Source organism: Thamnophis sirtalis, unplaced genomic scaffold (assembly GCF_051295495.1).
Source record: "Thamnophis sirtalis isolate CommonGarterSnake01/CBP01778 unplaced genomic scaffold, rThaSir2_p1.2 scaffold_12, whole genome shotgun sequence".
Classification (NCBI taxonomy): Eukaryota; Metazoa; Chordata; class Lepidosauria; order Squamata; family Natricidae; genus Thamnophis; species Thamnophis sirtalis.
In genome coordinates, this window is record NW_028261392.1 from 46,735,383 (window position 1) to 46,751,191 (window position 15,809).

General features: G+C 41.4%; 1 protein-coding gene across 9 annotated transcripts; it reads left to right on the plus strand.

Annotated features, from left to right (window-relative positions):
* The first annotated feature begins 773 nt into the window (after nt 1-773).
* RAB9A (RAB9A, member RAS oncogene family) lies at nt 774-13,924 on the plus strand. Of its 9 annotated transcripts, XM_087726933.1 has the most exons (5): nt 803-934; nt 1,429-1,589; nt 5,226-5,258; nt 5,491-5,538; nt 12,768-13,924. In XM_087726933.1, the coding sequence occupies exons 4-5, from the start codon at nt 5,534-5,536 to the stop codon at nt 13,405-13,407; spliced, it is 645 nt and encodes a 214-aa protein (XP_087583059.1). In that variant the 5' UTR covers nt 803-934; nt 1,429-1,589; nt 5,226-5,258; nt 5,491-5,533; the 3' UTR covers nt 13,408-13,924. The 9 variants fall into 9 exon arrangements, 8 of the variants coding, with proteins under 8 accessions (XP_087583058.1, XP_087583061.1, XP_087583059.1 ...); XR_015698246.1 differs by lacking the exons at nt 1,429-1,589; nt 12,768-13,924 and adding an exon at nt 6,354-6,555 and having other exon boundaries at nt 774-934; XM_087726932.1 differs by lacking the exon at nt 1,429-1,589 and having other exon boundaries at nt 789-934.
* The last annotated feature ends 1,885 nt before the right edge of the window (nt 13,925-15,809 follow it).

Below are 15,809 nucleotides of genomic sequence, written 5' to 3' on the forward strand. Positions count from 1 at the left end.
TCTTCAGTGCTAAGGATAGAGAACGGCTACTTCATACATAGCTGAAATTTGCCTAATGATTTCACACTACAAGTTGCAATGGAAAATATTTTTCCGAAGGCATTTGCGATAAGGCCTCATTTTACTAAATATAAATCCATAATGATAGCAACTAGATACCTTATATCCTGCAAGTAACTTTTAATTACTTTTCAATGAATTTATTTACTAACATTAGGCTCTCCTTGGAAAAACAATTATGTGTTCATTTTTGTAAAGTTTAATTTCATTATTAGGGTTTCCAGTGATTACTTTGGATCGATTCCATCAAGTATTCCATCTTGATTGTTGGTTCTTAACAATCTTATCCAAGTAGCTTAATTCAAAGGCATGAAATGTCAGAACCTAAGAAAATACTTTATAGACTAGAGCGGCAGAAAACAAAAGAGCTGCAGAAGACTGACTAAGTGTTTCTCAACCTTGGTGACTTTAAGTCCTGTGGACTTCAACTCCCAGAATTCTTGGCTGGTGGATTCTGGGAGTTGAAGTCCACAGGACTTAAAGTCGCCAAGGTTGAGAAACACTGGACTAACTACTTGTTCCGCGAAATTTTCAAACAGGAACGAACGTTATTAGCTTCGCTGTTTTCCAGGGGCCCAGCAAGCAGAGCGGACACACGTAAAGAGGCGGGACGGGGCAGACAGTCTCCAATTAGAACCGCGAGTCTGGAAGAGACGAGGCCCTGTAGCCTAGCAACAGCCTCCTTTCCGCTCAGTTGGGCCGAGAATCGGGGAGGCGAGGCTGTCCTCATCTGATGTCACGTGAGGGCCAATGATTCCGCCCTCATAGCGCAGCCCCGGCCATGTTATTTCCCTCTCAAGCTCCCTCCCTTCCTCTCTGTCGCGGTGTCCGCAAGTGCTGCGGGCCAGTTATCGGCTCTCCGCTTTCTTGACAGGTGAGCGCGCCCCATCTCTGAGTCTGGCCTTTTACCATGGATGGGCTCAAGAAAGAGCCCAGTTCTTCCCGGGCTGCGGTTCCTGGCCCTGAGGACTCCGAGCGTCGGCTTGAGCTTTTCATGGCTGCTTACAGGAGATGGGGAGGAGGCATTAGCGATATTTCCCTCGCCTCCCATCGGTTCTTTAGGAAAGGTTTTTCTGGGGGGTCCGATCGAGAGTGGCTCTTGGTCGCTCCTTGGTGCAAGAGGGAGGTCCTAAGGACTACGTTGCTTGTAGGGACACTCGAAACCCACCCACCTCCTCGGCCACTGGGGGCTGCAGAGTCTCTTGCGAATGGTCCTGGCTGTAGGGCTTCCTAGCGTGAAACTTGAGGAAACAAAGCCTTGGGGGGCGGCAGGTAGCAGTGCCTTATCCAGTACAATTACGCCCCCCCCTTTTTTTTAACCTACAAGGAGAAAGTTGTCCTTCTAAGATGCCCCTCTGTTTTTTCCAGTGGCATGATTAAAAGTCCCGTGATCAGAAGGAGACGGCGGTTATGTTGGGAAATTGCTTCACTTCTGTACTTCTCAGTTGGCTCATGACCAAGTTATCCCTGGGGCAAATAAGCCAAACTGATTAAAATCACTGGACTGTGAGGACGGTTCAACAACTTATGTATGTCCTCTTTGTTGCATTTTTCATGTGGAAAATCCATGGCCCCTCGGAGAGATAATCGAGCTACTTAGTTTGCTGCTCTGCCTATTTTTGTTTTGATTAAATTGAGTTTAAAGAAGTATTTTTTCCTCCTATTTGTGCAGTTAAGTGTAAAAAGTGACCTAGGTGATGTACGCTGTGTCTAGATGGATAAGAGAGCAAAATAACATTTTTAGCTGATTATGAAAACAATCAGATTTAAAAAAAATATTTTTCTATTTTAGCTAGATGAAAAATTGTAGACTGTATTTACAGCATGACACAATATTTTAAAAGGAGAACAGTATCTAAAAGCAATTTTTAATTGTAAACTCGGAGTAAGGAACTACCCTGACTTTTGTTTTCAACAAAACCAAATCAATGAAAACTGTAATTAAAGATACAGTGGGCTTTTTTGACCCCAAGCCATAGACTATATAGATCCACTCAAAAGAGGACACAAAGTATGTACTTTTGCTAGGTAAATCTTGCTTTTTTATAGTTCTCAGTTAGATGTAATGAATTTGTTATGCTATATTATACACAACTACTCAAGTTGCTCTTCATAGAATATTTAGCTTTGAATTCTAAATTATTCTAAATTCTAAATATTCTATGTTCAATTTAAAACACTGAATAAAAGTGGTTTAAATTTCTGTTTGAATTCATTGTTGCAGCATTATTAAATATTTCATATATATTATGACTTATGTTTTGATATATAGTTATGATTTTGTTGTATTTTTCAGTGAACTGTTTCCAAAAGTTCCATATTTATTTAGTGGCACAATGAAGACGCTGGGTTTATTTGTTAAGGAGATATATGGTCAACAGCCCTTGGCAAATTGTTCCAGTGGTTATAGGATTTATAGTGGTTTATAAGATTTAAAGTTCAGCTTTATCATAGTTCTCATAATAATTTCAAAATTCTAATAAAATATTCATACACAATTGTTTATTCATAATGGAAAAAGAGAAGTGTTGAATGTTAGTGATCTATGGCCTCTATTATCTAGATTACTGGAAAATTGCAGTTTTAAATGGCATTAAGTATATATGTAGTGAGTTTCTGTATGACTATTTCTATAGGTTTATTTGAATAAGTCTCAAATAACTTGCCTTTTTTCAAGACTTTCAAATATGCATATCAGCTAGACTTATACTAAGTCATGAGTATAATTTAAAGCAGGAGTGTCAAACTGGCGGCCCTGATCCAGTTGCATCCCACCCCTGCTCCGCAAAGGCAAAAAATATCACAATACATCACATGCTGTCACATGACACAATCCAAGTTTGACTCTCATGGTTTAAAGCATCATTTCTAAGACATTTTTCATAGGATTACAGCTATATAATCCTGTATATAGTAGGGATAACATTGTTAAAATAGTAAAACTATTCATAATTGAGTCCAAAAGTTGAGCATTTAATTAATGCTTCTGAAAGTAATGTGGAATATAAAAATTAAAAATATTAACATTATTCACTATTTCACTAGATATGATTAAATGTAGAATAAAACAATCTACTCCAGAACTAGCAAAATGATACCCTTATATTTGTCTAGCCAATGGCAAGAGATTGTTGGCAATAGTAATATATTATATCTTAAAGAATCCACTTCATCCCCTCTGTCTGATTTTTATAAATATGTTAATACTTCCTGTAATCATTGTGATACAATGGCCAATATACCGTGTTTTCCCAAAAATAAGACCTATCTCAAAAAATAAACTAGCATGTTTTCTGCCTATGCGCCCAATATAAGCCCTATCCCCAAAATAACCTTGATTTAAGCGCCTGTACAACTGGCTGGCTGCCCATTCTGTCTGGTTGCTCGAGGTGCTGCTGACACAAGATAAGGTGAAGCAAGGAGGTGAATCTTCCCCACGTATACACTGGCTTACCTCAGTGCCCCCGCAGCCAGACCATCCATGCCCCAACAATTGCCTCATGGCATCAGCACCAACAACCATGTGCAGCAAGAGCCCATGTGGCTGCTGACCCACTTCTTACAGTGCGCCACCAGAGCAGGATGCTGGGCAACATGCTGGTGCCACAGCCGTGAGGCAGGAGAGGTGGAGCTACCCCATGCACCCCACATCAGCTTGCCTCAGGGCCCCCACAACCAGGCCATCCATTCCCTGACAACTGCCTTGTGAGGCAGCTCAACCCCCTGCCTCGCCTTGTCACGGCACCAGCGTGTCACTCGGCCTCCTGCTCTGGTGCCATAACGGGCTGGAAAAAGTGGGCTGGCGGACACGCAGGGTCTTCCTGGATGGGCTGCCTGAGTCACTACTACAAGGTGAGGCAGGTGTTGGGATGTGACTAGCTAGAGGTGCACGCTTGGTGTATCGTGCTCTGAGTGACACAAAGTAACCACTTCGTGCAGGTACTGAAGCCCTTGAAACCTATCAGAGAGCTAAAACTTTGTGAGTTAAGTTCCTGGTTTTTGCTTTTCTTGTTATAGATCAGCAAGGTATATGAAACATTTCATGAAATAAATGTATTACCAGTTTTGAGTCCTTGAGTCCTCCCCGAGTCTCTCGGGAGTAGGGCGGCATACAAGCCAAAAAAACCTAACCTTATGTTTCGATTTAGGACATAACTGGACCAGTAGTTCCAGCCCATCCAGCTGCAAAGACACATGTACATAAATACATGATATTGCTGGTTTATGCAAATTTTCACTCTTATTTGGATGCAAATATCTCAATTTTGTAATTTTTAATTTTTTTAATGTCATTGGAAAGAACGTCATTTCTGCTACAAAACTCGCCATACTTCACTTTTGGATCCAGCTTCTTTTGGTTAGAATTAAGGCCCAAAGATATTCATAATTTGCACACATGGATGCTCTGTTAAAAAAGGTTACCTTTACCACCAGACTGTTTGACATATACATGAGCTAGAGGTGTAAAATTTCACAGTTCAGCTGAATTTATTGTGCTGACCATGCGTTCAGTATATGATACTCTTAAGATATAAATCCATAAATCAATCATCAAGGATGTTGCAAAACTGTGGTATATTAATTACCTTGTATTGGTTAGTGATGGCTAAGCCACTTGCCAATTTAATAAAATTGGCAACTCTATCATCTAGGGGGGCATTCCTGATACCAGGCAAGGTATTAGCCATGGGTTTGCAGACTTGAAGAAAAAAAACAAGAAAAGTCAGTGTATCATCGTTGAAGAAACAATGTACACACAGAGCAGTAATTAGCTTTGTTTGTCTGCAGGCAATTCTATTCACCTTTCTACTTGACATGGAATGACCCAAAGGGTAACTTAATATAAAATATTCATATGAAGTTTAAATTCTGAATGTTGTGTTGTTGCTTCCTCCCTCTCACATACTAGTGAATAGTAAAAATACATAAGAATTCAATTTAATTTTAAAAAATGGGTATGCAAAGGTTTCATTTCACTGAAAACACGTTGAAAGTAGTGAAATTTAATATGTGCTTAAGTAATGTATAAGAATAATTTGATTATAACTTCCTTTGGAACATATTAAGTATATTCCATATCATAGTAAAACAAAGTATATTAATTTTAAAATGCATACTTGGCAATATGTTCTCAGTAGTAATACAACCTCTCTCTTTTTTGGCAGGTATTTAATTATGATTTACACTAAACAGTAAAGGTAATTATTTTTATCAAATGTTTCATATAGTAATAATAGTTATATTTAAATGATAAATAAAACATTTGTGACAAAAATGTAAATATGATCATTTTATGGCTATGCATATCCAGATAAAGAAAAGTAGCAAAGGAAGATTAGATATTTATCTAGATGTTACAGATAATGTATGTTGAAAAGAGGTTTCAAATAGACTATTTTCCAATGTTTATGTTGTGATATTCATGTTTAGAAAAAAAAAATCCAAAATGACTTGACTGAGAAGACAACTACAAATGCAGTAAGTTCAAAGTAACAAATATATTTATTTATTAAATTTATATGCCACCTCTCTCAAACTTCGAAGTGACTCTGAGTGGCAGAGTAGTAATAACAAATGCAGTACAATAGCAGAGTTGGAAGGGACCTTGGAGGTCTTCTAGTCCAACCCCCTGCCTAGGCAGGAAACCCTATACCGTTCCAGACAAATGGCTATCCAACATCATCTTAAATACTTCCAGTGTTGGGGCATTCACAACTTCTGGAGGCAAGCTGCTCCACTGATTAATTGTTCTAACTGTCAGGAAAATTCTCCCCAGTTCTAAGTTGCTTCTCTCCTTGATTAGTTTCCACCCATTGCTTCTTGTTCTATCCTCAGGTGCCTTGGAGAATAGTTTGACTCCCTCTTCTTTGTGGCAACCCCTGAGCTATTGAACACTGCTATCATGTCTCCCCTAGTCCTTCTTTTCCTTAAACTAGACATACTCAGTTCCTGCAACCATTCTTCATATGTTTTAGTCTCCAGTCCCCTAATCATGGCGATCAAAAGTGAATGCAGTATTCCAAGTGTGGCCTTACCAAGGCATTATAAAGTGGTATTAACACTTCACGTGATCTTGATTCTATCCCTCTGTTTATGTAGCCTAGAACTGTGTTGGCTTTTTTGGCAGCTGCTGTACATTGCTGGCTCATATTTAAATGGTTGTCCTCTAGCACTCCAAGATCCCTTTCACAGTTACTACTGTTGACCAAGGTACAGCCTATACCTGTGCATTTCGTTTTTCTTGCCTAAATGTAGAACCTTACTCTTTTCACCATTGAATTTCATTTTATTAGATAGTTCAATGTTCAAGTTTGTCAAGATCTTTCTGTATCTTAAGCCTGTCTTCTGGAGTGTTGGCTATTCCTGCCAGCTTGGTGTCATCTGCAAATTTGATGAGTACCCCATTTATTCCCTTATCCAAATCATTGATGAAGATGTTGAAGAGTACTGGGCCTAAAACAGAGCCTTGGGGTACTCCACTGCATACTTCCCTCCATGTAGGTGCAGTTGCATTGAGGACTACACGTTGAGTGCGGTTGGTCAGCCAGTTACGAATCCATCTGGTGGTGATGCTGTCCAACCCACATTCTTTTACTTTATCTAATAGTAGGTTATGGTCTACCTTATCAAATGCCTTACTGAAGTCCAAGTAAACTATATTGATGGCATTCCTCTGGTCCACTAATTTTGTCACTTTGTCAAAGAATGCAATAAGATTAGTCTGGCATGATCTGTTTTTAAAATTATATTTTACTATATAATAATACGTACAGATAAAAACAATTATAAATTTTAAAATAGATTTAAATTACAAAATCAAAAGTAAATATCATAGTTTTCCAAGTATAAGACGCTCCAAAGTATAAGACACACCTAGCTTTTGGGGAGGAAAACAAGGGAAAAAAATCTGCCTCTGCCTTCCAGCAATTTTCCACCTTGCAGCAAACAGTACAGACAATATACACTGTTTGTGGTGTTACATTTCAGACTATACTTGTACAGATGCTGTTAAAATTGATGTGGCTTTCTGGAAGTATACACTATTCTCTGCTATTTAAAAGAAGATACAATAGCACTGAGTCTCTTCAGATCAAGCATTTATTTTAAAAAGCTTCATTCTGTTAAGTTGTCTAGAACAATAATAAAGCAGTCTTTAAAAAATAAGTCTAATAATTTGAACATTCTGTAGGCATTTACAGTTATTGACTTACCTCCTTGCAGCAAACAGCCTGTTTCAGTGTAGCCTGATTAGAAGAAGAAAAAATCTGCCTCTGCCTCCCAGCACTTATAGCAAACAGCCTGTTTCAATTTCAGTTTCAGCAGGGCCTCACGATGATCAGCTGTTTCAGGCTGCAAGTATTGCCATAGCCCCATGCATGCCATAGGTGGCACGTGGAGCCATTTGTTAGGTCACGCAAGGCGTTGCCTAGTCAGCTGACTTTAGCCTTCCTTTTTGGCCATTTTTCTAAATCTAATTTTTCTTTAATCTAAACTCAGTACCCCATAATGACAAAATGAAAACAATTTTAGAAATGTCTGTAAATTTATTAAAAAGAAAGAAAAACCTCAAATATCACATTGGCATAAGTATTCAGACTCTTCACTCAATATTTTGTTGAAGCACCTTTTGCAGCAATTGTCTATGGCAGCGATGGCGAACATTTTTTGGCTCGCATGCCATAAGGGGGGGACTGCAGGGGGGTTGTGTGCGGGCATGCCGCACCCATAATACAATGTGCAACGCCCCCAGTGCGCATGAGAGGTGCTTCCTATTTTTTGCATGCATTTTTCGCCCTCCCCAGGCTCCAGAGGCTTTATAGGAGCCTGGGGAGGGCGAAAACAGCCTCCCCCGCCCCCCGGAGGCCCTCCGGAGACTTCAGGGATCTTCAGGAGGCTTCTGTTCCTAAACTTTTGGTTTGCCCATATGGCCGGGTTTTTTTGCGCTCCAGAGGCTTCAGGGAAGCTCCTGAAGCCTCCGAAGGGCCTCCGGGGGGGGGGGAAGGCTCCTTTCGCCCTCCCCAGGCTCCTATAAAGCCTCTGGATACTGGGGAGGGCGAAAAATGGCTTTAAAAAAGGCTGAACTCAGTTGGCCAGCACATGCATGCGTGCTGGCCATCTGACAGGGCCACGCCTCACATGCCCTGACAAATGGCTGGCACGCATGCCATAGATTCGCCATCCCGGGTCTATGGAGATACTCAGTAATCCAGGTCATGGTTGTCCCAAAGGTGGTTTTTCAAGAGACAACTGGACCAGGAAGCCACCTTTAGTAGCAATTAAAGCCTTGAGTCCTTTTGGGTATGACATGACAAGCTTTACACACCTGGATTGGGGGATTTCCTGCCATTCTTCCTTGTAAATCTTCTCAAACTCAATCAGGTTGGATGGCGACCATCGGTGGACAGCCATTTTCAGATCCTACCTGAAATGTTCAATAGGGTTCAAGTCTGGGCTCTGGCTGGGCCAATTTAGAACATTCATAGAGTTCTTCCTTAGCCACGCCTGTGTTGCCTTGGCTGTGTGCTTAGGATTGTTGTCATGTTGGAAAATGAATCTTAGGCTCAGTCTGAGGTCCTGAGTGCTGTGGAACAGGTTTTCATGGAAGATATCCCTGTAGTTTGCTCCATTCAGCTTTCCCTCCACCTGAAAAACACCCCCACAGCATGATGCTGCCACCACTATGCTTCGTTGTTTGGATGATATTGGGCAGGTGATGAGTGGTGCCTGGTTTCCTCCAGACATAACATTTAGAATTGAGGACAAACAGTTCAATCTTAGTTTCATCAGACCAGAGAATCTTCTTCCTCACTTCCTGAAAGTCCTTTAGGTGCTGTTTTGCAAACTCCAAGTGGGCTTTCATGTGTTTTGCACTGAGGAAAGGCTTCCAACTAGCCAATCTGCCACACAGCTGAGATTGATGGAGGGCTGCAGTGATGGTTGTCCTTCTGGAACTCTGTCCCATCTCCACACAGGATCGCTGGAGCTCAGAGTGACCATTGAGTTCTTGATCACCTCTCTTACTAAGGTTCTTCTTCCCCAATTGCTTAGTTTGACTGGACAACCAGCTCTTGGAAGAGTCCTGGTTGTGCCAAACGTCTACCATTTGAGAATTATGGAGGCCACTGTGCTCTTTGGAACCTTCAGTGCAGCAAAACTTTTATTGTAGCCTTCCCCAGATCTGTGCCCTGTAATAATCCTGTGAGATCTGTCACAGTCTGGTCACTTAGGGGGGAAAAAACCTCGACTCCATTTGATTTTTTTTATTTTTTTATTTTTTTATTAGATTATAGAATAAAATATGAAAGCAAATAGGACAAAGTGGGGAGGAGAAAGGGATAGAAAACTGAGGAGGGGAGGGAAAGAAAAAAAGTTGAATTCTGACTCCCTCTGTGGCAGTAGAATAAAGCATTATCATTGAACCTCAACTTTTTACTTTTACATAATATAAACTAGCCATTTCTATAACAAAAAAAATCTAATCAGTAATCGACTCCATTTGATTGAAGTAAAAGGTACTTTTACTAAAAGATGCCGGTTGCAGTAAAGTCAGGCAGAATTTGAGTTTCATAGGCAGCACACATTTTTTTTTCATTCCCTGTCCCTCTCCCCATGACCAGTCCAAATCCAGCCAATGTGATGCCACTGAGATGTTTTGGAAACACTGAGGTGTTTGGGCTGGTAAATTTCCACACTCAAGGTAAACGGCCTGGAAGATGTCTGGCATGAACCGGTTCCATGTTGATCTGCTCTTCCTCAGCTATTATTCCTCCCTCCTTGATTCCCACAATAAATACATACAGGTTTATTGCCCATTTGTCCTTCCCACCCCCAGTGTTCCCCCCTCCCCAGTTTTTTGATGGCAGGGCGTTAGCGATGCGCCAAGCTAATAATGTTATTAGCTTGGCGGACTGACAAATCCTGTTTTTATAATTTTAAAAAATTGATTTGCCATGTTTTCTGCATGTAGATACAGAGACAATATTATTTTAGAGCAGGGGTCTGCAACTCAAAGAGCCATTTAGACCCGTTTCTCACAGAAAACACAAAATTTGGGTCGACATGGCCAACTTGACATCACTCACTCCCACCCTGCCACATGACCCGCCACCCACCCAGCCATGCCTACCCAGGTTTTATGGCTCCTGGTGTCTTCTATGGGAAACAGGTATTTTATCTCTGTGTCTCTCTCTTTCTGTCTCATCTCTCTCTTCCTCTCGTGTGTGTGTGTGTGTGTGTGTGTGTGTGTGTGTGTGTGTGTGTGTGTGTGTTGTATGTGTGTTCCCTCTTGAACCATTTCCAAAAACAGGTTTTTTGTTTTTTTGTTTTTGTTTTTTGCTGATGATGTTATTCTTTTTTGGGTGCTTTTAAACATGGATTAAATCAAGAGTCATTTCAGGTTCCCAGATAAATGAAGCTCTTTTGTCCCCCTGCTGTAGCTCCCTGTTGGCTGAACCCACCACTGGCTGGCCCCGCCCCTCATCCTCCCCTCCCAGTCACTCCTTGCCTGGCCTGAGAAGGTGGGGGATGGAGGGAGATGGAGACTCGCTCCATATTCCAGAGCGGGAGCAAAGTACCCCTGTACTTGCCTCATCTTGCGGGCACTTCTTCTGGCCTTTGTTGGTGCTGCGCACATCTCGGTCACTGGGGAATATGTGCAACTTGCTCACTGCCCTGGCTCAGCTGCGGCCGATGCTGCTTCTGTTGCTGCCACCATGGCCTGTCCACTGCTCTTGTAGTATCTTGCACAACACAGTTAAATTTAGTGTGCTTCACAATGGGGAAAACGGTGTCTACTCTTCCTCCTGGAGCCCATTATGACATGGAGCATCGGCCACAGCTGGGCCGGGCCAGTGTCTTTGGGTGGCGAGCAAGTCGTGTGTCTCCCCGCGCGATCTAGGTGCGTGCATTACCAACAAGGGCCAGAAGAAGCCCCCGCGAGATGAGGCAAGTACAGGGGCGCCAGTGACATGCGGTGAGGTTTATGGCTGGTGAGGCACTGACACAGGGGGTTCAAATTTTTTTAGACTTGTGGACTTCAACTCCGAGAATTCCACAGCCAGGCATGCTCAGTTCTGATTTAAAGCGACAGCATTTGTTTTTCTCCTTTGTGAAAAAGTTTCCTTCATTCTTTTTCTTCTCCCTCCCCCTCCTTCTCTCCCTCCCTCCCCCCTCTCTCAAACAGACACACGCACACAGAGAAGTTGGATTGGACTATCTCCTTCCCGCTCTCACTCTCAAACACAGAAGTTGGATTGGAGCCGATCCGAGCCTTTGATTGCAGGCGGAACCACGTTGCCTTTTCAAACTTGTAATCAGTGAAGCTGGGCTTACATAGTTTTATCAAGCTGTGTGTGTGTGTGTGTGTGTGTGTTTGAAAAGGCAACGTGGCTCTGCCTGCAATCAAACTACACTTGGGGAGGGATCTACACGAGGATGAAGTTTGAATTCCTCCCCCTCCGACCTACATGTACTTTTTCTAGCTGTTTCAGAGAGGATTTCAACTCTGCTCTTACCTGCCATCATGAAAAGAAAAAAGTGTAAAAGGAAAAAGGCAAGAGCTGAGGTCAGGCTGAGCTAGTTGCTGCCAGAGTCACCGTGGATGACTGCTTAACTGTTTAAAAAAGCCTCTAAAAAAACAGCCTCTACAGGAGGAGGCAGGAGAACGACGTGCCTCCTCTACATCAGGAATTTTTCGGCTTTTAACCCTTGCTTAACTCTGCTCGAGTGTTCATAAAACACCAGTTGTTCTCCTGCCTCCTGTAGAGGGCACTTTTTAGAGGCTTTTTTAAACAGTTAAGCACTAAGTAGAGTCATCCACTGTGACTCTGGCAGCAACTACCTCAGCCTTTTTCCTTTTACATTTTTTTTTCTTTTCATGATGACAGTGGTGAGGCTCTGCCTCCCCTGCCTCTCCTGACTGCACGTCCCTGAGGGGCGCTTCGCTCCTGCTCTGGAATATATGGGGAGTCTCCATCCCCCACTGTCACCCTTACCTTCTCAGGCCAGGCCAGGTGTGACTGGGATGGAAGGGTGGGGGGCGGGGCCAGCAAGTGGTGGGTTCAGCTGACACGGAGCCACAGCAGGGGGACCAAAGATCCACATGTGGCTCCAGAGCCGCAGGTTGCCGACACCCATTGTAAAGGAAAAGATATTCATTGAACATTAACAAAGATTTACTTTATCCAGGATTTCATTTGAAATAGTATCACTACATTTTTACAGTAATTGTTTCCTCTAATTCTCCTTAATGAGTGAACATTTCATTTAAAATAAAATCTTGGCGACCCCCTTGGACTATAGCACATGGGGCTCCTCTGTTTTCCACTGTCTCCCAGAGTTTTCATTCATGTTCATTGTGTTGATTACACTAACCATCTCATTCTCTGCTGTCCCCTTTTCCTTTTGTCTTCGATTGTTCCCACTATCTCGGTATTTTCCAATGAGTCCACTCTTCTCATTAGGTAGCCAAAATATTTCAGCTTCAGTCTCTGCCTTTCCAAAGGTCAGTATTCTCCATTAGAATACTGTACGAATTTCTGCCTAATTTGTGGAATACGCAGTATCTAATTGTACTAAAATCAGTCTTCTGTTCTTTTTGATGAATAAAGAAAATATTTTTGATTGATTCACTCAAATATAGAGTTAATATTTCATGTTTAATTTATGTTGAAATGTTTGCAACATGTGAGTTTTGTTTTATTTTGCAGATCTGGAGATCATAAAAGATCTATTCTTGAAACAATGGCAACAAAATCATCGCTCCTTAAAGTAATCCTTTTAGGAGATGGAGGAGTTGGAAAGAGTTCAATTATGAACAGATATGTTACTAACAAATTTGATACCCAGTTATTCCATACAATAGGTGTAGAATTCTTAAATAAAGATCTGGAAGTGGATGGACACTTCGTCACAATGCAGATATGGGACACTGCAGGCCAGGAACGGTTTAGGAGCTTGAGGACTCCCTTCTACCGAGGTTCTGACTGTTGCCTTCTCACTTTCAGTGTAGATGATTCTCAAAGCTTCCAAAATCTGAGCAACTGGAAAAAAGAATTCATTTACTATGCAGATGTGAAGGAGCCTGAAACATTTCCTTTTGTGATACTGGGTAATAAAGTTGATATAACTGAAAGACAAGTATCTACAGAAGAAGCCGAGGTCTGGTGCAGAAACAATGGAAATCATCCTTACTTTGAAACAAGTGCAAAAGATGCCACTAATGTTGCAGCAGCTTTTGAGGAAGCTGTCCGAAGAGTTCTTGCTACTGATGATAGATCAGATCACTTGATTCAAACAGATACAATAAATCTTCACCGAAAGCCCAAACCTAGTTCATCATGCTGTTGACTATTTAGCTTTATCTCTTGGTTCAATATCATTCTTAACTCGGAATAATAGAACATATGATTCATTGGATGACACATAATATATTAAACTGTAATATTTTACTGCTTTATGTGCTGGCCAGAAGATTCTCTTCTATGTGACCTATTGCTAAATAAATGGTATCTGACATTTGGGGAAGGTATTAACTCAAGAATTCATTTAATTTAAATGTTGTTTGAATAATAAATTATATACTAAAACTTGAAAGTTCTAGAAGCACTACTTGGGGACTCAGTTGAGGAATAGAAATTTTATATCTATGTGTATATTTTGAGGTCACTAATTCATGGTTTACTTCACTAAAACCTTTTACATAAAGCAATATTAGTAGATAGTACATTCTTATTCACGATTGCATCTTTAATCTATTTTTTTTAAATCTGATTTAATATAAACATTTTAAGGGCTTTTGCTATTTGCCTAGTGTCACTGAGCTGCCTGTAGATTTTAAGTTAGATAATAAATCTGCATATATGGAGCCTGTGTGTGTTTGTCTTTATCTGCTCTTCTTGCCCAACACTGGGCAATAGATAATACATTACTAGGTTTATTTAAAAAAAGTTGGCTGCAGTATGTCTTAAATCTTGACATAAGTTGTCAGGTTTTTAAACTACATTAGCTTGACTCAGTTTTGATTGAAAATATGTGAATGAAATCCCAGACAGATTTGTTGAGTTTTCGGTGAGAATTACAGTCTTTGACTTTATGGCCACAATTGAGTCCAAAATTTCTGTTGCTAAGGAAATCAGTTTTGCTCTATTTTACCTTTCTTGCCACAGTTATTAAATGAATCACTGCAGTTGCTAAATTAGTACCATGGTTGTTAAGGGAATCTGACTTCCACATTGACTTTGCTTGTCAGGCCGCAAAAGGTGATCACACGATCCCCAGAGATTACAACTGTCATATATACAGTTACCAGATGCCTGAATTTTGGTTATGTGACCATGGGGATATTGCAATGGTCATTAAGTATGAAAATGTTGTATGTCACTTTTTTCAGTGACATTGTAACTTTAGATCTGTCACTAAACTAATAAATTGTGAGTCAAAAACTACCTGTATACTACAAATATTTTTACAAGGCAGAAATCTTAATACTAATGTAGAGCTAACTTGGAATAAGACAACTTGCAAATTACATGATGTTTACAAATACCATGTAAATGAAATGTTCACTGCTCAAACATCTCTATTCCATTTCCAATTATACTATCTTTACATTTCTATCTTGGTATATATTTTTATAGTTGCTAGTCCAGTGGCTAACCTTTTCATCGCTGTGTGCAATGTGCGCATGACCCCCCTGCGCACACCCCACGCATGACCCCCACACATGTGCCCTGTCCCCCCGTGCACACACAGCAAAGACCCAAAAACCAACTGGGCGGCAGAAGGCCTGCATGCATGTACAGTGGAGCTGAGCTGGGGCAATAGCTTACAAACCCACAGAGAGGGCTCTATGTGCCACCTGTGGCATGTGTGCCATAGATTTGCCATCACACTAGTCTGTATTACTATTCCCCTGCTGTTTAGATGCTATTTTAGTAAAAAGCAGAATATGCTGAAGTAAGTACACTGATGTAGTTTTAGGGGACGGCACCACATTATTCAATAAATTTAAGAACAGAACTTGTTCTTAAAGAGCCAAGGTGGCGCAGTGGTTAAATGCAGCACTGCAGGCTACTGCTAGATCAGCAGGTCAGCGGTTCAAATCTCACCGGCTCAGGGTTGACTCAGCCTTCCATCCTTCCGAGGTGGGTAAAATGAGGACCCAGATTGTTGGGGGCAATATGCTGACTCTCTGTAAACCGCTTAGAGAGGCCTGAAAGGCCTATGAAGCGGTATATAAGTCTACTGCTATTGCTATTGCTATTGTTCTATCTATAATTTTTTTTAAACACCCCATCTCATTGTACAGGTAGTCCTTGAGTTACAAATGTAACCCATTCCATTTGTAACCCAAGGATTCATGGGAGTGTATCTCAGTATCTTGAACGGGATCACTCCCTTCTTTTGCCCACACAATCACTAATCAAATGCAAGGCTCGTTAAGTGTACATTAGGTCTTTCAGGGTGAGGAAGGACATGGGGAGTCTAGTAATGGAACAAGCCAACTCTTTTAAGACCACCCAAGGCCTACCTGACCCACTGAAATACCTGATGCTCCCCACAATTGTTTCCTCCTCATCCCAACTTGCTGTGCTGGGTCACTTATCTTATGAAGATCTAGCAAGCAGTCTCCTCCTCAGCCTCAGCTGTGTGTCCCTCTGCAGTTCCATTCAGACCTTCACCAGCCCATTGCAGGCCGGATCCACCCCTCAGAAGCTCCATTTTGGAGTGCAGTAGGCCAGTGCAGGTCC